The sequence below is a fragment of the Neopsephotus bourkii genome, unplaced genomic scaffold, assembly GCF_033783945.1.
Source record: "Neopsephotus bourkii isolate Nb327-2 ecotype Australia unplaced genomic scaffold, CSIRO-AGI_Nbou_v1 NB_1768, whole genome shotgun sequence".
NCBI classification, from domain to species: domain Eukaryota; kingdom Metazoa; phylum Chordata; class Aves; order Psittaciformes; family Psittacidae; genus Neopsephotus; species Neopsephotus bourkii.
In genome coordinates, this window is record NW_026902242.1 from 10,493,799 (window position 1) to 10,516,758 (window position 22,960).

A 22,960-nucleotide genomic window follows, 5' to 3' on the forward strand; every position below is an offset into this window, starting at 1 on the left:
CTATTCTTGCCATAATTTTGTAACCAGAAAGTAATACCTTTGGTCTGCAATCAAAGGTTTGTTCAATTCACAAGACTCAGAGAGAGCTTCTTTTGTTGAAGAGCTGGATAGCTGGTGTTTCAAGTGGTGCCATTTAAACTAAAAGTTAAGGGAAAATCAAGTTCAATGCAAAACCAACTTTATTGCTTCACAGTATGATTAATTCATGTGTTATACACATAATTTAGACAAATTTTTTTATACAAAAAATATTTTTATACAAAATTACTATATTCTTTTCAGCAGAGGTCACTTTGGCAATTCCAAACTCATACAGAAAGCATTTTTTGATTTTGGTTTCATTACACGTACTCACATTTATAGTTCAAAAATAAAGACATCTGATGGATTGTGTACTCCTCACCTCATACATCTCTCTAGCCCTTCCTGACTTCCCAAAACCAGTTCCTCCAGTAACCGCAGTCAGTTCACAACTTTGGGATTTTTACGTGACTCTCCCAGTCACTCAGTTTAATGATAAACTTCAGGCTCATGAGCCAGAGTTCATCCTGGTAAAACAAAAGTTCACTTGCAGCCAGGGTTGGTGTGCCTTCTGTTTCCCAGCAAAAAACAAACAAAAAAAAGAAGTTCCTACAAACATCTCTCCTGCTCTGATTTCTCCATTGTGGAGGTTGACAAAACATGTCTGCCTTATGGTAAATGTTCCACTGAGAAGAACCTCACTGGAATATGATAATAAGACATCTTCATGTCTCAGAGATTATACATGCATCTGACAAATCAATACACAGAACACGGAAATAGAAAGTGTAATTTTAAATGCTGGCTGATTAAGCAATCCAAAGCATCTATTCCTTGTTCTTGAATGAGAAGACAAAATTATTTCAATTGAGAAAACACGTCATCCATGCATCCTAAAAAAGCAAAGATATTTTAGGCAAATAATTTCTCAAGAATATCACTGGATTTGCATGCAATGTCAGTTAGAATTGTTTAAGACACATAATACCATTTTTAAGGATGTATCAGTTACTGTACCTCTTCAGCTGTACTTAGGGACAACTGGGAAATAATGGTTTCTAGTATGTGGAGCTCTTCCCTTGAATCTTCAATTTCTTGATGGCATAATTTCAAGCGGTTACGTTGCTGTTCAGTAAGATCTCTTAGCTCTGTGTTTTCACTTATTAGAACATTTTTCTCTTGAAGTACTCTTTCTTTTTCATGAAGTTCACTCTCAAGCTCCCTGACCTTCTGATCAGATCGAGTCAGCATTGACACCATTTCAGTGTTCTTTACCTCAAGAATCTTAATTTCTTCTTTCGTGCTATGATTCTCTTCCTTTAATTGCCTAAAGAAGTATATCCATTTAAAAGGTATAGCTCAGCATAGAGGATATTCATTATTAAAAGTACTAGAAGACAACACCATAACTATACTGTTTTACTGATTTTCTTCCTTTCAAAATCTAGGATTCGCTGTATGCAACAGACCAAAGAGTTTTCATTGCTGTCCTAAGCTTTCACTGTTCCTAAAGACCAGGATGCAAACTGCTATCAGCAAACAAAAGGAGGGAATATATTACTTCTCATTCTTAAGCAGTTTAATAAAGGTTTAAGTACTATCAGAAGAGTCAGTAGTAGGAAATAGATCAAGGTGGCTTTAATTGTGCTGAAGCCAAGGATATTTAAGAACAGGATAACATAACTATGTAATGATAACTAAAATCAGAATGGATGAAGATAATGTATTAAGACTGAGCTAGTCTAGCATTCTGCTACTAACAAGACAGGGAGGGGTCCTATTTTTAATCTCCGCTATCTGACTGTACTGTGAGCCAACTATTTTTAGCTCACCACAAATCATTTAGTTTATTAGGTACCTCCTGATTTAGCAAACTGAATTAGCTCAAAGGTCCTGATGAGTGCCAAACCCAGTGCAAGTTAGCAGAGAATAGACAGCAGTCCAGAGAAAGATCCCTATCAAGATCAGAGATCTATTCAACAGGCTCAAGCTAGCACAGAGGTGCTCCCACACTGCCCACCCTTGCCAAAATGGCCTAAAGAAAAATTGTTAGACAGGAATGTGAGTGTGGGCAGTGCATGTGAATAGGATACCTGAAACTGTCCAAGAAAACACTTGTCCAAACCTAATGACATTAAAGACAACCAGCTGGTGACTTTAAGGATTATTTAGAGAAAATAATTTAGAAATGTTTAAGTGTACGCTAACATTTTTTACCTTTTTAATATTCTTGTTCGACTGTTGTATTGCTGATACTGATACTAAGTGTTCACTGACACTGGTCCTGATTTAATTTGAACTACATGTATCGAGCAGCACATTCATAGTGAGAGTTGTAACGTGCAGTTTCTTCTCAAATCACTATACAGAGATTTTTAAGAGCCTCTGCGTTACCTTAGTTGCTCCTCTAGGATGTCTAGGTCCTTTCTGTAGCTGACACACTTCTCATTCAACTTCTCTCTTTCTTTTTCACAATTAATCAAACGTTTTCCCAAGATTACTTCTTCAGCTTTAACCTTAAAAAGCAATATTTTTTTTGTTACTGTACAACAATAATCTAAGCTTCTGTGGCCAACAGCATTTTCTTAAATGAATACTATAAACATTATGCTGTGGGGTGGTTTGTTTGCTTTGTTTTTTTTCTGGTAAGTCTGTAGATAATTCTGTCGCTTACTGTTGTGAAGGAGAGGAACAAAGAAGTTGTTCTTTTCCTGCCATTTGGGAAAAAAGTAATGTTATTTTGGTTTAATATTTTAGGGCATATTTGTGGTTGGCAAGAACTTTTGCCACATTCCACAGGGAAAGAAGTCTAATCAAATAAAAATGCTCTGTAAAAGCTAACTGTCTCAGGCCTGTTTTTTTTCTCCTCCCACAAGAAGATGTTTCATTGAACAGCTTATACAGATGGAATCAAAAGAATTCTTTCAAAAGGATCATATACTTTTTAAATGTAAATTTCCCAGCAGGCAAGCAGGAGTCAGAAGAAACACAGCATTAGGATACCTCAAAGATGCAGACTGTCCAGACTGTGAGAAGACAGTCTAAAACTGAAAAACTGAAGTTCTAACCACAAACAGTTGCTTACCCTGTCCCACCTTTCTTATGACTTTGCCAACGATAAGCAGAAACAACTGACTCACTGGTGAACCTGTTGCTGTTAGCTTCCTAGCTTACTGGAAGAAGCAAAACCCTAACAGCACGGCAAAAACAAGTGAAGAATAAACTGCCACCTTTTCTAATGCTTCAGTTATTTTCTCTTTATACTTTTTGAAAGCTCTTGTCAGCTCCTCCACGCTCAACAAAGCTTCGTTTCTTTGTTGTTCTGCCCTGCAAAGAAGCATAGCGATTTTAAAATTCACAAAGTTCAGTAATTATGTAACTCTCCTCCAGATACTAAAAACAACTCCTGAAGTAATTGCTCCAGGTAATTTCCTTTCTTCCTCCAACTTTCCAAGCCCTAGATTAAAAAAATTTTCACCAGGCATAAATTAATTTTAAATATAATTTTGGCATATTAACATAAGCAAAATTCCAGTAAGACCAAGAATGCTTAAACTGATTCCTCTTTAAAAAGAGTTTGATTCAAATCATCCACCTGTCCCTAGCAGTAAAAGCCTGTTTTAGGGACTGGATTAGCATGTGCGATAAAGAAGCAGGAGATAGTAGTGCTCACTAAGATTCAAACTGCTTAATGGGAACTGCAAAAGGTTTTGATACTGAAGGGAGCATTCATGATGGAAGTATGGTGAGACTGACAGGAACTGATCAAAGGACAAATTATTTGGAGCATATTGGAAAGATGGCATCAATAATACTAAAGGAAGCTGCAACTGGGATGATACCAGGTGAGCAGCTGTTCAAAGCGGAAACCCAGACTTTATTTTGCTTTATTACTCTGTGCTCCTGCTCCTTTCTTACTTTCTCCTCTTGTTATTCACTAGGGAAGTTGGAACAGAAACCTTGAGACAGGTCAGGTATGCAGCCTGCTCAGGACACCCAACACGAGCACACACGAATTACCACTGCCCAACAGCATCTGTTTTTCTTCCACTATAGACAGTGTGAGGACAGGACAAGTGCCTCATCTAAGTACAGCCTACCTTTGGATCACTGTTTCTCTGTCTGAAGAGTGCTGCCCATTTGGACAGGGCAAAAGCGTTCAGAGTAGGAGAGAAAAGATTTCAGAATAACAAAGAAAATAGTCTAAGTCTAAAGCACTTCAGTTTGCTTGGCCAAAGAACAATAAGTGGTTGTAATTACTGATTAAAAACAACCTGTAATAATTGTTAATACTAACCATAACACTATGTTGCTTTTAATACATAGCAGAAGCTTTGTTTTTCTATTTACATTTGCAACTAGTAACTAAGTACAGCTAGTTTTAACCCACATGCTCTGAATGAACAGTGAATAAATAAAAGCTTTTCTTCACCAGTAGCACAGTATTTCCATTTGTCTAGCTATAGGAATGTTAGAGGCAATTTCTTGGGTAGGTACACAAGCCAAACAAAGGGTTAGCGTTCAAAAAGCTCAAGAAATGCTTTGTTAAGGCATTCATTACCTGGGCTTTTTGCCCAGGTAATGCAGCTAAATGAATTGTGCAGGCAGGAGTCTTGTTATTTATCCCTCTCATTTCTTTAAAATAACATTTTGGAGGTGATAGGATTGTATATGGTAGCTTCCAACAGCCAAAAGAAATTATCTAACACTCCAGTAGCCACACAACCACTAGGCTAAATGAAGAAATAGGAAAGGGCAATGGGGATTGGGATGGAATTACAGCATCCTTTTCAGCAGTACCATACAGACAGGTAAGATTAAGAATAACATAAAAATGTTCTCTCGATTAAATTGTGCTTCTATTACTTTCTTCATGTCAACCCCCAAAATACAGCACTCAGTACTGTTGAATACTGAGTTCTGAGCACAAACTGTAGGTTCTTGCAAGATAAAGTCAAAAGTACTTCAGGAAAATTTACTGTGGACACATTTCAGCTCTCCACTACATTGTGTCTATTCTGAAGGGAAAAAACAGGTGACAAACTGATTACTAGCGTAAAACAGCCTGCAACTACCAGCAAACTTCGAGATTTAAACAGTGTCCAAAGAGTTAGTATATTCACACAGAATTTCTCCTTTCTTAAAAAAACAACAACCCAACATAGACTAGATATGATAGAATCATAGAATATCTCAAGTTGGAAGGGACACACACAGATCATCAAGTCCAACTCCCTGCTCCTTGCAGGACTGCCATTAAGCTCAGCAGCGACCGCTAAGGAAACCTGTGTAATAGCAGAATGAATAGCTGGTATTAAACTGTGGAGCTAATTTGCTACTTTTTTTTTTTTTTGTATCTCAAAAAATATGAATATTTTATTTTTATATGCAATTCGGGGGGGTTTTGAGTCCTCTGAAACACTTCTGAGTGTTGCACGACATGTACCAATGATAAAAGGGAATACTTCCCAGTGCTGGTTATTAATTCTGTATATAACAAACACTTCTTTCTTCAGTATTTCTTTCAACTCCATTTTTGAAGTTTTGAAGACTAAATCATATGAGTAAGAACATCATTCAGAAGCTCCCTGAACTCTTGACAGGCACAAAAGATAACCGCCATGTCATTAAAAAAATTATAATACTGTTTGATCCCATGGGATACTTTGCAAAGGTAACATAAATAAATTGAAATTCAGACTGTTGAGAAAACATAATGGAGAATTAGTTGTAATTTAGAACTATGAGTATATTTTAAGCTCTGTTGACTTCATCTATCAGATAATTCTTTAGGAAATATAAAGAGTGTTACGATTTGTTTGGCACTGTAATTTTTTATGTTACCATTACAAATCACTGCGTTACTTTCACTTATATTATCAGATGTGGTCTGATAGTGTAGGTAAGGTCTGTTCTTAAAGCACAGAAATAATGTGATCCCACAAAGTAAACATTTACCAATGGAAATAAACACACACTGTTACTCAGTATTCCATTTATTAAAATTGCTTAGTTACCTCTTTCCTTGCTTGCTTTGTTCAATTAACTCAATTTTCAGGTTTTTATAGTCCTTTTTATATCTCTGCAACATGTTTCCTCTTTCCATTGCTGTTTTCTGGCTTAGATTTAGTTTCTCTTCTGCATCTCTATCAAATAAACAAAGCATAATTTAAAAAATTAGGAACTATTTTTGTAAAGAAACCCGATTTTTATTGCTCTCTACCCCACATGATGTCTGCAAAGCAGTAGCCAAACACCCTGCAACTCTTAAAACTAGGTTTGGAACATCCATAGTCTCCAGATTCCCCACAAGGATGTCTGCAGTCTGGAGTGGTGTCCAAAGCTCATCAATAGGCACCAGATGTCACAGTTGCCAACGACATAGATGGCTGACTCTGTGCCATGACATCTGAACACAGAAATCACCATTTTTCTTTCAGGAGTGACTGGTCAGGATGCACTTATGGGAAACAGCAGCACTAAAATATAAATTAAGTATTTTTACTTCTTTAGTGAAGACAGACCATTGAGATATTAATTGAATATTATATAGCATGAGATTGTAAGAAACTGACAGACAGGTATGTCTTCCTGACAGCCTCTGGACACTGTTTACGTTTAGTTTGGCATTTGTCTCCATCAATATTTTCATGAAGAATCTTTTACTTTACATGCTGCACAATCATGTTTGAAAATATGTATGCTCGTTTACAACAGAAGATATACAGTTGTGTAACATAAAATCACTCCAGTTAGTTATAAGGGCACATTCATGTTTAACATACATTATGAACTGGTTTAACAACCTTTATTTTTTTTTCCCCTCCATTTCTTGAAGTACATTCAGTACAAAATAAAACACCTCCCTCCTCCTAAATTTGGATCCAAAGTGAAAGTTTCAAGCCCTAGATTACAAGACCCACACAGTACCAGTTATCATGACACCCCAAAGAGGAGATTGTGCTGGCAAGCAGACCACAGTAAAATGATGATACAGAACTACACTTGTTACCTGAGAATCTTATCTTGAGCTGAAACTTCTGCTTCCAAGTTTACAATCTGTTCTTTCAGCTTTGGAATGCTGACTAAATGTGCATCTAAAGTCGATTCAAGGTAAGAAATCTGAAACAGAAACATATTTGAGGTTTAATTAACATGTGTGTGTGTATGTGTATATGTATATACACACACACATACACCCACACATTCAGATGAGACACAGAATAATCTGCTTACTGAATGATACAGTGCTCTTAACCTTACTGTAGAAGATGCATGTTCATCTACAGGAACTGAACTTCAGTCTTCCAGTTGACACCCTTCCAGTTCCCTAGCACCACTGCAGTGTGGTACATTGTCTAGCACACTGATTTCTTTCTATGTTGATCTTGTCTCTTATTTTTCCTCAAAAGTTTATATTCCACTATTTGTTCTGTCCATGCCAGACAGTCAAACATTTATCTACTCATTTATTTACTTATATATCTCCAAGGCTGAAGATAACATTTCTCAAACAAAGTGCATTAACCATAGCTATGTTTTCTTAATGTTACCTATAAGCTCAATACAAGAATAGACTTGTCCTGAAAAAACAAGTGTGTATTAAATCAGCAATGATTTATTAGATACAATATTTCCTTCTAACCCACCTTTACTTTTTCAAAATAACAATATTAATCCAACCTGGAAGGTTAATTTTTTTTATTTCCTAGACAAATGTCTACCATGCCATTATTGTTCCCATTATTCCCCATGTAGCTCAGACATGTGAATGTACAGTACTAAACACATTATTGAGCTATTTTCTTACATAATGGATTTTTTTCATTCTGTGACTTACTGGCTTTAGATTAAACTTTGGAACATGAACAGATAGAATTCATAATTAATATAGTTGTTTTCCCCATGAAGAAATAGTTTCTAAACGATCTCGTTCCAAAATAAATGCTGAATATTATGTAAAAATAGAATATAAAAGTTTTAATCTATCTAATATTTAGACAAAATAAAATCCAGCATGTTCTGCTTGGAGTGACATTCAAAAGTCATCGTCACTGGGGCTTTTAAGGGGGTTTGGTTTTGGTTTTCTGATGAATACACTGAAGATACATACTCTTGTTTTTGACTGCAGCAATTCAAAGTTCATTGTTTCCAGTCTGTTCTTTAGGTAATGGTTCTGAGAAGTCAAAGATGCATTTTGCTCATGAAGGGCATCCAGCTTCTCCTTAAGACGTTCATCTTCTTCCATGGTTTTATCAGAAGTTGTGGATACTGGGTAAGACTAGACATAACAAAAGGGTTTATATATGTATTTTATATATATATACACACACATGCATATGTAAGCAATATACACATCAATGGAAACCTGCAGAACAAACATACTGAAATATTATGTTTAAGACAGCTCCACAGATTGTCTGACAGTTGCCTGTTAATATGATTGTCCATTGCTACGCTATCGACTCCAAGCCCTAAAAGCAAAACAATTCTCATAAACATAGTAAAGAACAGAAAACCATGGTAATAAAAATAAGTAATGAAGTGCAATATTTACTTCAGATGTCCTTTGAAAATTCTTGCCTGATGTTTTACCAGCATTCGTCTTACAGCTGAAAAAGCCTTGATAGTTGCAGTTAGGCTGAACAAGGTCCTTCGGAGTGAAGTCTACAGCCTCATCCAAGCAGGGTCCATAACGCTCACTTGTATGAGTGCTAGGAGTGAAAGTAAGAAGTTGCTATGCTATTATTATTATTTTAAACTGCTCATAAAGAGTTTTCAAAAGGAGCTACTTGTGATAATCCATTAAACTGAATAAGATAGAATTACACTACAAGAGATGGGCTGATCTCATTCCCAAACACACTCATACCTGGAAAGCTCTTCCTCTACAGTTTGTAGGTTTTTTTCAGTTCTTCTCAGCTGTTTCCATAATGATTGCAAATTTGCAAGGTCTTCATAAGCAGCACTTTCAGAGCAAGTCCACATAGTACAACCCACTGGCGCCACACGTATGACTAAAGTAACATTTAATGTCAAAACATTGTTAAAAATATGTGAAAAATATTTGCAAAGTTACTTTTAAAGACACCAAAATAAGGCAACTAGGAAAAAAGAGGAAGGAAGAAAAAAAACCAAAACCACCTAATACTGACTTGACAAATGTCATTGGTGACATCTCACACACCACCTCTCCCCACATTCACTACATATGAGTGATATGCCATCAGTGACGCGGTTTAATGGTGGTCTGGCAGTCCTGCGGTAATGGTTGGACTTGATGATCTTAAAGGTCTTTTCCAACATGGCTGATTTTATAATTCTATTCTATAAAAATCACTCTGTACAAATTGTCATTTTTTTGAGAAAAATTTGAGTTCATTTTGTATTCATAAAGTGCAAGAAGCTTCATGAACTATGAAAACCAGAAAAGCCTGCTATACATTGGTTGCCAAAGATCCCTTGTACAACACACCTTAGTTACTTCAGAAGCCCCATGCAGCTGCTGGCAGGGTGACTGAAAAGGTGACAGCATATACAATCACACACTCATAGAACAGTTTGGGTTGGAAAGGATGTCCAAAGCTCATCTAGTCCAATCCCCTGCAATGAGCAGGGACATCTCCAACTAGATCAGGCTGCCCAGAACCACATCCAGCCTGTCTCCAGGGATGGCACATAGACAAAAAACTTGCCTCGCCATTCAATAACCAGCAAAATTAAAGATCGGAGCAGCGAGGACTTCACAGAAGAGACACTGTGAGTTGCTCAGCTGGGGGGTGTCTTGACAACACGACACACGTCTTCAGTACAGAATATAACCTAGTAAACCGGGCTTCAGATGGGAAACGGACTCAGATGATGCACAGAAACCAATGCTGGCCTTTTCCCAGCAGCGCGGGGGTCCCTCCGCCGCCAGGCCTCGCAGGCCGGCACCCGGCACGGCGGCGATTCCGCCTCGGGGAGACCCAGATCGCTGAGGCCCAGCACTGGCGATACCGGCGCTCCCTGCCTCAGCGCTCTGCACAGGACCAAAGAGACGGGAGAAACTAAAAGGGGCTACACCTCAGCTGTCAGCACCGATCCCCCCCTCACTGGAGCCCGCAAGGCCCAAGCCTCACCCCGCTTCAAACAGCGCGGGCCCGATCAGCCCAGTCCCGCCTCCCGGCCAGGCCCATACCACACATGCGCAACCCACTACTTCACCTCACGCTACCGCCGCGTCCCTGCGTCGCGGTGCACTGTGGGCAGGCGCCTGCGATTGGTGGAGCTCTCCGAGGGGCCGGGCCAGGCCCTCGCTCCGCCACGGCGGGTGTTCTCCGCACGCCGCCGGGATGGGGGTATGGCTGTTGGTGCCGCTCGGGTGTTTCGCGCTGCTCTTACCGCCGCCCGGCGCCGCCGAGTTCAGCCCGTCCCTGGACAGCGACTTCACCTTCACGCTGCCCGCCGGCCGCAAGGAGTGCTTCTACCAGCCCATGCGCAAGGAGGCCTCGCTGGAGCTCGAGTATCAGGTCAGGCAGGGCGGCTGCGGGGACGCCCCAGGCGGGTGAGCGAGGGGCCTTCCCGCACGGCAGGGCTGACGGGAGACGGGCGGGGCGGTTCGGCTGCCGGTTCCCTCTGACAGAGGCTCTCCCGGGGGCCGCGGCCAGCTCCATCCCGGTGTCGTTCCCGATCAGCGGCCCCGAGGAGAATGTGCGCCGTGCCTGCGGTGCCGCCGGCCCTGTGTGGCGCTGAAAGACCCATGCTGGGATTACACGGTAGTGAAAACTCTGCCTTTATGGTTGAGGGGAACCCCACCCGCCCCCCAACGTTTACAGCCTATTTATAATTGTTCTAAATAGATCACTTCCTTACAAGATTTCCAGTTGCCATTCCTTTAAAACGGGAATAAACGTAGGAATGTAATGGCCGTGGCCTTGCATAGTAATTCTAAAGCATAAAATTGTTGCTGATGCACAGACCCCTTACTTGCCTATCTTTGTGTTGATAAAACACTTCTAATCTCAGTGGTGCAAGGTTTTTGGAAACAGCCTCATTTAACTAGACTAACGTTAAGGTCTTGATGCCCTTCTTGGGAAGAGCAGAGTTGCCCAGATACTCTGGGAATGTTCTCATTACTTTCTTTTTTCTTCCTTAAAATAGACTTCTCAATACATCAGGCATAGACAGGGAAGCTGCAGTGACTGTTTTCCTGTTCAGTATTGTGCCTTAGAATTGGCTGGGATCTGTCTCTTCCCCATCACATTTTCCCCTCTTCTGCCTCCCAAATAAAAATACAAAGCTGAAATTGCTGATTATTTTGTAGCAGAACTGAACAAGAATGAAAGATTGAGGTGTCTAAGCAAAAGGAAACTTATTTGGGATCAGTAATCTAGGATTTTATTTTACGGAGAACAAATGTGTGTAACAGTGAGTTTATTTCTACTTGGGCATAAATTTCTCACCACTACTACCAACAGTAAGGATTCATCTATTTATTTGAATGTTTAGAAAAGGACCTCTGTATGATACTGGAAATAATTGATTTTGTGCTTAATTATCCTGAGTTAAGCTAAATCATAGAAGTGTTTAATGTGGGATGGAAGTCAAAGACATAATGCAGTAAACTATGATGATAGGAAGCTTTGTTCTGGATATTTAGATTGTATCATAGCCCTAAAGGCATATCACTATATATGGGTTTTAATTAGGTCAGCTCTTAGCTACTCATGTTGTCCTTTCTCTTTTTCTTGGTAAGTCTCCAATGTCACTAAGCCGGTCTAAACTTTGCCCTCAATTTCAGCAGAAGTAGACTGCTGTACTCAAATAGCTCACTGGAAAACAAGTGAACACAAAAAATCTCCTGGCATGGACCTAAGTCATAAAATTATCTCACTCTGACCCCCTTACAGCTTTGTTGTACTGTACACACTTATTGTGAGCTTAGGAAGCTAAATGCCTTCAATTCCTTCTGCCTTTGGGAAATGAGAATGCCCTTGGAGAATTCAGACCTTGAATCTGATTAGAAGGTGAGGTGATCTGTGGTACAGTTTTGAGTGGCAGAGGAAGTCTAGTACGGCCGCCTACACTGCTAATTCACACAACAGCAAGATCTTGGGGATGAGGCTGCATAGCTTGTGTTCTTCCACAAATATATGTGTGCATAAACATGACAGACCTTTGTTACAAGGTTTCCAACATAAAACTAGCTCTGGCACTTACCCACTGATGATGTGTGTCATAGAAATGCTAGATTTGGCTATCGGCTAGTGTTCTTACAGGTTGTTTGCCCTGCCCAATGACAAAATTGTACACAGTATTAAAAAAGAATAGGGAAAGGCTCAATAGCAGCTCAACATAATTGGTCATGTTTAGTTTAAGATTTTAAATGCTTAAAATGCTTTTGGATTGAACCAGTTAATAAACAGTTTCAAATTAGCTTGGTGTGAACTCATATTGACAGATTCAACTTTTGGATTCTTCCTGTATCAATTCTCTTCACTGAAAATGTTGCCATCAGCAATGCAAAAAGGAATTGCACTGGTTGGAAGTGGTTTTGTTTTTCTTTGATTCACAGGTTCTAGATGGAGCAGGATTAGATGTTGATTTTCACTTACTGTCTCCAAAGGGTGAAACTCTAGTTTTTGATGAAAGAAAATCAGATGGAGTTCACACGTAAGTTTAATATCTACAAATTAGAAGTGTTAAATAAAGTACTTTTCTGATTTCTTTAGCAAATATAACTAAACCAAAGGTTGAATACTTTTTATTCCTTACTATGATGAAAGACTTTCTAATAGGAAATGCTTTTTACATAGATACTACCATAAAGTGAAAGATATTTTTGGTTTAATGATAGTTCTTAAAGGTCAGCAAACAAAAAAAGTTACCATGGAATTGAAAAAGGTATCCACATCTAGTATCAAAAGATCTTGTGAGTCATATAAATAATAAATGGAAATGTTCCCCATTTTTCCAGCACTTTAATCAAGATATGTAGTAATTGCTCTAATTGTACTATCAAGTATAAGAATTCCTCTCATAATACAGCTTTTTTGTAATGATTAGCTATGACTCAAAATTCGAGTAAAGTAAAATGAAAGTAAACTTCTCCATAACTTCAAGCCTTTAGAGTAAGTGTGATGGTTATGCTGTGCCTGTGCAACCTGTAATGTGTCTCTGACTACTTATTTTAGTATAAAAAAAGCATAATTTAGTTATTTCTAAACAGAGGACTGCCACTCTTTAAGAGGCAAGTCTGCTTACAAAACTTGATTTTTCAGAACCAGAACAAAAAGTGTAGTTAATAACATTTGCTTATACACACAGGGTGGAAACAGAAGATGGGGATTATATGTTCTGCTTTGACAACACATTCAGTACCATTTCTGAAAAGGTGATTTTCTTTGAACTGATCCTGGACAACATGGGAGAAGACGGAGAAGATCAGGAAGACTGGAAGAAGGATGTCACAGGCACAGATCTCCTAGATATGAAATTGGAAGACATTCTGGTTAGTATTTAATCTTTTTAATTCTTTTGAACATGAGCATTTGGAAAAAAACCTCAGTATCATTTAGCTATGCTGCCTTGGTCTGGTGCATCATCCTGGAAACTATTCCAGTTCTATATATTGCTTTTACCGATACATCAAGTCTAACACCATAGGTCTCTTGTTTCCAAACTGCCTAGCTCTCAAACTCACTGTTTCCAATTTAGGTTTCTTTCTTCCTACTTGTCGTGGTTTAAGTGACCCTACTACTAAAATGGGACATTTGTCTCTATCAGCAACAAAATGAATACTTGTATTAAAGTACTGTTTGATGCCAGTGATATGTAGTTGAAATCACTGCATGGATTTTTCTAATGTTTGAAACTAAAATACTGTGTTAGCCTCTTCTTCCCATCTTGAATCCCAGCCCCATATTGAATACTTCAGTATATCTTCATATAATATAATTTTCAATAATTTATGTATTACTTCAGTAGTCTTTTTTATCCTTAAAATGTTATTTCTTCTCTTCAGAATAATATACAGGGCAGCAGGTAATCTGTACTACACTGCAGGTTCACCTTTGCAAGCATTCTAACTATGGTAATGTTTGTTTAAACTGCGTGCTGACCCTGTCTGATGTAGGATGAAGGCTACTGCCAAGTCAAAACTTTATTTCCTTTCTTGATCATTAAATGTTGAGATTACTTTAGACGAGCATTATGTGGTTTTCCTATACTACTGTTCTTAGTGCTTGACAGGATGCAAATTGTGTTTATTGCTACAGCCAACAGGTATCTTAAAAACAAAACAAACTAAAAATAAGACCAGCCACACACAAAACCTAAGCCAACATCCACAAACACTGAATACACTTGTATAAAGAATGCCATTTTATGTATTCTAGTTATTGCAATAAAGAAAATGCAGATTTTGAAACAGTAAGATCTTCTATAGCCATACAATAAACATTCAAATAGTTCAAACAGCACCTGGAAACCTAGCCTGAACTTCTTTAAGACTGGCAATCAAGACAATTAGAAAGACTTAGAGGGGAAATTGTGAAGAAAATACTTCTCACTCATCACAAGCAATACTTGGGTGATTTTGATAGCTTGACATACTTGGTAACAAGATTGAATGGATTTTTTTGTGTATATACTGGTGTTATCTTTCAGAAGAAAAAGAACTACAGAACTTAATCTTTGAGAGCTTTGCAGATCTTATGAAGTAGGTAATTTCTGTAAAGTTCACAATAGTACTTGATGCCATTGTTTTCTTATTACTTCACTTGCAAGTTCTGTGAGGAACTTACATAAACACTTCAGAGTTGAACTTTTTAAAGATAAATAACATATTTGCTGGGGAAAATGGGGAATTGTATCTTACTTTTAAAGCTCTTTTATGGTGTTGATGTTCCTTATTGTGTAACACATGAACTTCACTATTGCAAGATTATTTGGCTTCCAAAAAATAGCTCTTTTGAAATACTTGTTAAATATGCAGTGGAGAAAATGTTCACGGAGTAAATGTTATTGCTGGATTTAACTTTTTTGAAAAAAAGTTTCAGCCTCCTGTTACTGCACACATTACTTTTCTCACAAATAGTTATTTGTGGGCCCCATAATTGTATCAATGATGTAAATCAGCACTTGGTGAGATCAGCTTTTAGGTTATGACTGTCTACTATGTTACAGATGAAATTTTAACAAGTCATAGGACCAGGCATTTACTTTGTAAGGAGTGGATCTTGAGCTGCTGTTATGTCCAGGGTGTTCATGTACTTCCTCCAGTTCCCCTGCTTTGTAGCACCCTCCAATTGTCCTATTCAGAATTTATTGTCAAAATTCTGCTTTAGTATTAAAGCTGAAACAGCAATTTACAACCACTACACTGAAAGCATAAAAAGATGGGAATATTATTGTAGTTCTTTTCTTTCACTACAGCTATAGTCCAGATGGTAGTTTGCATTATAAAGTACCTTCATTTGATTATCACGTAAACAAAAACCTCGTTTGTCTGCTGCTACATAACTAGTTGTGAGACTAGTTCTTCAGAGATCACTGCTTTTTGCTTGCCTTAAATACGTGGAATCACAGTTCTCCAAGATATGTGGAATATTAAAAAACTGGTTTTAGGTTTAAGTTCTCTCTCCCCTCTCTTGCCTATAGAAGGGAAAACCCAAATTTATATAGAACCTTAATGCTGTGTTAACTAAACCTTTTTAGGTGATATACAACAAATTAATGAGGTATTTCAAAGTGAAAGTGACTGTCATCTTGGATAAATTTGAATTACAGATTGTAACACAATGTTAGTATTTTTATGTGTTGCAAGCTATACATTTAATTCATGTGGTTTGGGGTTTTTTCTTCTAAATATACTCTTTTGTTACTTACCAGGAATCCATCAACAGTGTCAAAGCCAGATTAAGCAAAAGTGTCCAGATTCAGACCCTGCTCAGAGCATTTGAGGCTCGGGACCGGAATATACAAGAAAGCAACTTTGACAGAGTGAATTTCTGGTCCATGGTCAACTTGGGTGTAATGGTGGTGGTATCAGCTGTTCAGGTTTACATGCTGAAAAGTCTCTTTGAAGACAAAAGGAAAAGTAGAACTTAATATTCATTATGATCATAACAATGTAACAGGTATTATGATCATAACAATGTAACAGGTATGGGGGGAGAGGGGCAGAAAAAAACCTACTACAGTGAAGAACAACAAAAAAACATGACCTTTCAGATTCTTTTCAACAGGCAGTAGACATCAAGTTTTCAAATCACATTGGGCTTTTTGGCTGGGGGGTGGTGGTCATTTTCTTTGGGTTTTGGGTTTTTTGTGCGTGTTTTTGTGTTACCATAAACAAAATGCCTTGCCCCAAGTTATTCCATTTTTGCAAGTGCTACTATTTTGTTTTACTTGTAGGATTTGTTCATGATTGTGAACAACTAACTTATGCATAACATGGTGAACATGGAAAAGTAATGTTAAATGAGGTTTGTGGCAGGGACACAAGAGTCATCAGAGGGATGGAGCACCTCTCCTGTGAGGAAAAAGAGAGTTGGGGTTGTACAACCTGGAGAGGACTCCAGAAAGACCTTATTGTGGCCTTTCAGTTCTTAAAAGGGACCTGTAAGAGTGGGAAAGACTTTTTCTCAGGACGAGGGGTGATGATTTTAAACTGTCACTTTTTCCATGTTCACATAAAACTTCTTAAATGGTAACTTAAACATTGGTTTATTTGCTGTTAAACTTTGAATGAATTTACAGATGTGCCTAAGTGTTTACAGGACTGGGGCCCACTGGAGTAGTCTGTCCTTACTATGATTTATCTTGATTTACGCATTTTCAAAAATGTTCAGCGTCTGTTGCATGGCATCATGGAGGAACACTGGGCTATCAGTGCAAGAACAAAACGAGAACTCTTTTTATACACAGATGACTAACATCAGCACTTTAAAGAAGCACCATCATCATGAACTTGAGTCATTGTTGGAAAGAATTGGAGAAAATAGGTGCAATTCCTGTTCACAGATCTTTCTCTCTTCAGTTGTACAAGCCTGTTACCATTTTTAGCTGTTATACGAGATTCAAGAAGCAGGTGTTATGGTATAAAAACAAATGCCCACACCCCCTGAAGTAGGGTTTGCATACTCTTAGTTGCTGCAACATCATGTAATAGTAATTTTCAAGAAGTTATTTCTCATATTATACTTTCCCTTTAATAAAGGGGAGTGTGTCACAGTATGTGGAAAGATTAACATTCATTTTTATAATCTCAAATCCCTATTTGCCAATTTATTTTTTATTGTCTACTACATCTATGACTAATAGAGCAGTTAATTGGGAGACTGACATAGGCATGACAACAGAAAGCTGTTGCCCTAAACTTTCCCTTTTTGCTTACCTTCACAAGTCTTTGAGCTATGTATATACACTCAGTTCATGTGAGCAGTGTTTCTCACATCTAGCTATTTATTTAAGTCACAAAATACATGAACAGTTAAGTATGGGCTTCAAAATTCAGAATCAACAGAATACGGAAAATTAGTTAATCAAGGCAAAGCTGTCCTCAAATCACTAATTGGTAATTTCTAGATAAAGTGGTTTTTACAGGGTACAGGGAATTTTTGCCAAAACCCCTGATGTGAGATTAACTTTAAGTCAGTCATTTCTATAATGCACCAAGTCACTCAGATTTCTTCTATAAATGTATTAAAAATACATTTCCTCACAAAAGTGTTGTTTCAAAAGCACTTTCTTAAACACTTTAAGAAGTGTATTATTACATTGTGCCTGTTGTTGGGTCATCTGGATACAAACAGCGGAATTGCAACTTTGATACTTTGTTAGCAAAAATTATTTTAAGGAGATAAAACAGGGTCAATAAATGCATGAAAACACACTTCCTTCAAATGAAGCAGATGCTAGCAAGGGCTACAGTACACAGGAACAGCACTCGGACCATGGGACCTAGCAATAATATTTCTAAATAGTTTTTATAAGCAAAAGTATTATTCCTTACAGGACTTGTTACAGAGGGCTCTGAAGGTGGTTGAGCACCTTTTCTTTTTGCAAAGCTATGTCCAAATAGTACTGTTTCCCTTTAGGGTTCTGCCTGTCTTCTTTTTCCACATGATGCAATCTATTCTAAACTGCCTGGAACTGGAAAGCTGGTTTCTATGGTCAGGGCAAAGCCTAGGAAAAAAACTCTTTTCTGATAGTGGCAAATAATACTTCTCTGCCATTTTCCTGTATATCTTGCAGTACCAGTAGACCATGTACCTGTATCAGGGTATAAGCCAAAGCTCACTGAAGTCAGCTGCCAGGTCCCTTCAGGACAGACAAACAAGATCCTTAGGGCTCTTCCCCTTTAGATAGAAGAGATTTATCTTTGGTTGCATTACCATATGTCTGATGCTACACACTATCTACAAAATGCTGAACCAGCTCTGCAAAGCTGTGACTAAGACTCCTACCTCTTACCTGTTAGATTCCAGATTTCAGCTTAGACTTCCAATAGAGGCACTCTTCCAAGTTTCCCCAAGGCACCTCAAGGGATTAGGTTCCCCAGCTGCTCTGCTGTGCCTCTGATAGTGGCTAAATATCCAGCAGCAAAATAGTATGTTGTATTAACTGAAGATGCTCATGAATGCTGGCTTCTCCATCTCAAGACTGAACTGCAGTAGCTTCTTCAATTACAAAATGAAGTTTCTGGTAGAAGGAAAATAACAATTGTCACCAGAGTTCCTCTGGAAGAAATTACTATTTTACAACCAAGAGCTCTGATTGTGTCTTTTCCCCCCATGCAAGGTTCATTATAGAAAACAAAACAGGGAATAAAGTTAACTATGCTTTAACTTTGGCAGCTGGAATATGTTTATCATAGGTGAAGGATTTGGCATTTGGACTTGTAGATAAGTAAGATTTCATTTGGCTTTGGAAGAACAGGTTGCTTTTGATAGTATAAAATTTACAAAGAATATAAATCTACATTTTTTCTCTTAATGGACTTTTTATTCAGAATTAAATCTTTTAAGACCTGCAAATGTTGAATAAAAATGTGTAAAAACAATTTTAATTGATTTTCAATAAATTAACTTTAAACCTGCATTTGTGTTCTTAATTTTATAATCAAGGAAGAATGCTTTATCTACGAATGCTGATACTGAGGTAACAACAGCTTTAACAATGCACCTTGCTCATTTAGGGTGGTGAGGCACTGGCACAGGTTGCCCGAAGTGGTAAATGCTCCATCCCTGTCAGCATTCAAGGCCAGGTTGGACAGAGCCTTAAGCAACATGCTCTAGCATTCAGGTGTCCCTGCCTGTGGGTGATCTTAAGGTCCTTTCCAGTCCAAACCATTCGGTGATTCTCTGTCATGCATTGTTTAAATTGTGTTCTGTAGCCTAAAATCAACTTCAGCAATGGAAATAACTTAAGATTTGCATAGGTGTCAGGTCAGAATGTTACCAACTCGTTATCTTTGTAACAGAAAGTACATTGAGTTTTGAAGCTCTCAGATGCATGTCAGGTATGAGCCTTAGATTTCCCCCCCTCAATATCTGTACCTTAATACTTACACTCCATATTGCACCTGCAGTTCTTTACACACACAGAACAGTGCAAGTTCCAGTTACACAGGCAACTTTAAGAACAATTCTAGGAAGAACAGTAGGTACTGTCTTGCGCAAAATTATAGCAGGGGTCAGTATTACTACTGAGACTAGTAAAAAATTATTACTGAATTTCTGTGTTCCAAGAAGAGACAGCAAGACCCAAGGCTAGCCTAAATCAACAGCCATGACTTTGGGAAAACGTCTGTCTAGTTGAGCATTACACATTATTAACTAAAAGTAGTCCCAAATTTCTCACTTTGGGAAAAAAAAGTGGGAGGAAACACCTCAAAGAATAGATAATGGGAATTTGCAAGTTTGATAGCTCAGAAAGACAGCAGCAAATAGTCATCTGAAGTCAAAACAAACTTTAGAGTGCTCTAACCCAATGACTGTCTGTTCTCAAAAACCCTTTTTAGAAAGTGTATTACAGAAGGCACTGTCTTGATCAGTTGTTCTAACTTACATGCATGTTTGTGCATTTACAATTAACAACAGTGCATTGGTCATGTGAATTTAGAAAAGTATTTCTCAACAGCAAAAATCAGCTGACATCTAGTGATCTGTTGAGTACTTCCATTAATACATACATTTTCTTCCTCTAAACAACTTCACAATTTTAAATACTTCCATTTCTCATTAGGTATCGTCATTAAAAACAAGCATGTAGGGAAAAATGAAAGGAAAAGAGGAAAGCAGTATCACAGATTATTAAAGTGTAGCAATCAAGAAACCCAATACTAGTTATTAATGCACGATAATTTCACATTATTCATAAGCATATACACAAGATGCTGAGATGGAAAGCTCAATGTTTTGGGGCAGTTTTTTCAGTTTAGTCAAGTACTACACAGGACAAATCCGATCTTGTTTTTCACTTCACAAGACTCTCAATAAGCCTGACCTGTCCGGAAGCCTGCTAACCACATTGTTCAAATAACGAAACAAGAACTTCCTCTTTGTACTGTGTTTGAACTGATGAAGTAAATAATTAAACTACAACAGTAGAACATTGTGTTGCCAGATCAGACAGTTAATAGTAGAAGGAACAGTGGTTTGACTCAAAAAGGTATGTGTTCAGTGAAAACAATCTAAAGCCCTTTTGGACACAGACATCCAAAAAGCATGCACAAGTTCCCTTAACTGGTCTCTTGAAGCACACACCATGAGAAATAACACCTGCCTTCACTTCTTCCTGTAGCACAAGTCCCTTGCATCTCAGTGCAGTGCAGCACTTCCTTGTCGTAACTGCTTGTTTTTCAAGTTGCAGCACTCTCCTCAGTCTATGACTATGTAGTACAGTGGTAAGACCACCTTACTAAACATTTTATTCAACCAGCCACAGCAATTAGGCTTTTTTCCTCTAAGTATTTTTTAAATAAATATTTCCATAGCAATTTGTCCTAAAGATTCAGTATCTTCAACAGTTAAAAAAAGGCAACCTGAAACCATGTAGTCTGCTGAGCTGTATCTGATGTCTTTATAAATTAACAATTCCTGTGCCTTCCCTCATTTCAAAGAGGAATTCTCTTGAGACTTTAATTGTAAAAACTTGCCACTTTTGGTGCGGACATGAGACAAACAATTCTTAGTTATTGCCAAGAAATGGCTTATGTTACGTCCTTCCCTCTTCCATGCTTTCCCCCTGCTCCAGCAGTATCGTATCACAGAAACTCACTGCTCACACAGAAGGAATACGAGATGAGCAAGCATTGTATTTGTAAAGTGTTACAGAAATGAGCAGAAGCTCTACGCCTTACTGTATGAATCTCTTGTCAAAACCAACGGTTTAAGGTAACTAAAACAGTAGTAAAGTTATTAAAATCAGAAATTTATAAAAGGTAGTAAACCCACCTGCACTGCTGAAGTTTCAGCAGAAGCATCTGACTTCCATCATCTTCTCATGCTATCAATAGCTATAATTAGTAAGATTTGGAACCCATATAGCTCACAAGCCCCTTTTCTTCCCTTAGCGTGTACCAAGTTTCTAGAAACAAGATACCTTTCTTCACTCTCCACCTAATACCTACAAAATTATAAGAGAGGTTTGTAAGAACAGCGTAGTGCAAAGAGAAAAATTCTTAGAGCATTTATGTATAGTCTGTATCGTTAATTCAACATTATGTTAAAGGACCAGGTACTAAACAGCTAAGTAAGGTAATTTTTCTCTTATGCTGGAGGATTTCAGGGAATGGTAAAAACCAACAATACCCATGGCTGTTCAGCAAAAAAAAAAAAAAAAAAAAAAACAACCACCAAACAAACCAACCCCAAACAAACAAACAAAACAAAACAAAAAAAACACAAACAGTCCTGTTCCTAACAGTTAATGAGACAACTCTTGATTGCATTCTCCGGAGAGACATGAAAAAGGCAGAACCAGACACACACCACCATCAAAGCCCTAATTATGCTTCAGGTATTACTCATGTTGCCTCTCCTGAAATCACTTTTCCCAGTCACTTCTCTCCCACAGGAGGACACCACGAGACTGGGAATAAGGAAACAAGCTCAGGTACCAAGTGGCCAAATAAACAGGCGTTCCCAAACTAACACTTCAGCACTTACCTGTGCAGGTGTGCACCTACAATATCGGGCTCATTACCACAAGCACAGAAGAAAAAGCATGGGAGAAAAGAAGGCATGAGCTAAATTAGCAATTTCCAATTATTTTAAAGTGTCCATCAAAGACACGTGTGTTCAGCCATCAGCTTAAATTCAGCATCAGCCAAACCCAACTTACTATCCTAAATCCTTTTCTCCATCTCTAGAAAATATTTTCTGCTATCATACGCTTAACTGCAGTGTTACTTTCCATTCAGGCAGATGTGAGGGAACTAGAGAAATGGTAACTATTTTAAAGCCTGAAAATTACCTGCATAGCATTTGCAAGATTCATCCTCTTTCCTCTGTGCACAGAACTGATAATCCTGTCCAGTTTGTCCTTATCACTGTGTTTTGACTACTGCTCCAGCTCCAGCCTTGACATGGTCCATCTCAATTCACCAGTTTCCTTGCAAAACATAACACTAAAGATCACTTTAGTAGGACATTACCAAGACATACCCATTTTTGTTTATCCACTTAACTTTACCCCTACTCCCCAAACTGCTTGTCTGCACCTTCAAGGCCTCTTATTTCTCTTCATGTTTAATCAAAATACTAACCTTCATTTCCCACATCAAGCTGAGACACTTTTCAAAATTCCTTTATAATCTTACTCAAAATGCTTGTTATGCATAGAAAAGCAGATTTTATTCAAAATTCCTCTTGAAGTTTTTGTTGAGAACAACAAGTAGCTTGCCATGACAATTATTTTACATTTCTGAGCAGTCATTTACTATTTCTTT

The 22,960-nt window shown here is 38.0% G+C and overlaps 2 protein-coding genes across 5 annotated transcripts in view; one reads left to right on the forward strand and one right to left on the reverse strand.

Annotated features, from left to right (window-relative positions):
• CCDC18 (coiled-coil domain containing 18) overlaps positions 1–9,110 on the reverse strand; it is a 28,462-nt gene extending 19,352 nt beyond the window's left edge. Inside the window, exons 1-9 of one of the 4 annotated variants that reach the window (XM_061379309.1) lie at positions 8,894–9,105; positions 8,579–8,735; positions 8,135–8,302; positions 7,034–7,143; positions 6,039–6,167; positions 3,252–3,348; positions 2,416–2,537; positions 1,039–1,348; positions 38–138 (exon numbers count right to left, since the gene is read on the reverse strand). In XM_061379309.1, the coding sequence (XP_061235293.1) occupies positions 38–138; positions 1,039–1,348; positions 2,416–2,537; positions 3,252–3,348; positions 6,039–6,167; positions 7,034–7,143; positions 8,135–8,302; positions 8,579–8,735; positions 8,894–9,009 (1,310 nt within the window). In that variant the 5' untranslated portion in view covers positions 9,010–9,105. Of the gene's footprint in view, positions 1–37; positions 139–1,038; positions 1,349–2,415; positions 2,538–3,251; positions 3,349–6,038; positions 6,168–7,033; positions 7,144–8,134; positions 8,303–8,578; positions 8,736–8,893 lie in introns of all 4 variants that reach the window. The other 3 variants (XM_061379310.1, XM_061379311.1, XM_061379312.1) reach the window with 3 other exon arrangements.
• A 1,191-nt stretch (positions 9,111–10,301) lies between these two features.
• Positions 10,302–16,141, forward strand: TMED5 (transmembrane p24 trafficking protein 5). The gene is made up of 4 exons (XM_061379323.1): positions 10,302–10,532; positions 12,578–12,675; positions 13,330–13,513; positions 15,895–16,141. Exons 1-4 carry the CDS (start codon positions 10,356–10,358, stop codon positions 16,111–16,113), a joined length of 678 nt encoding a protein of 225 aa, XP_061235307.1. The 5' UTR covers positions 10,302–10,355; the 3' UTR covers positions 16,114–16,141.
• The last annotated feature ends 6,819 nt before the right edge of the window (positions 16,142–22,960 follow it).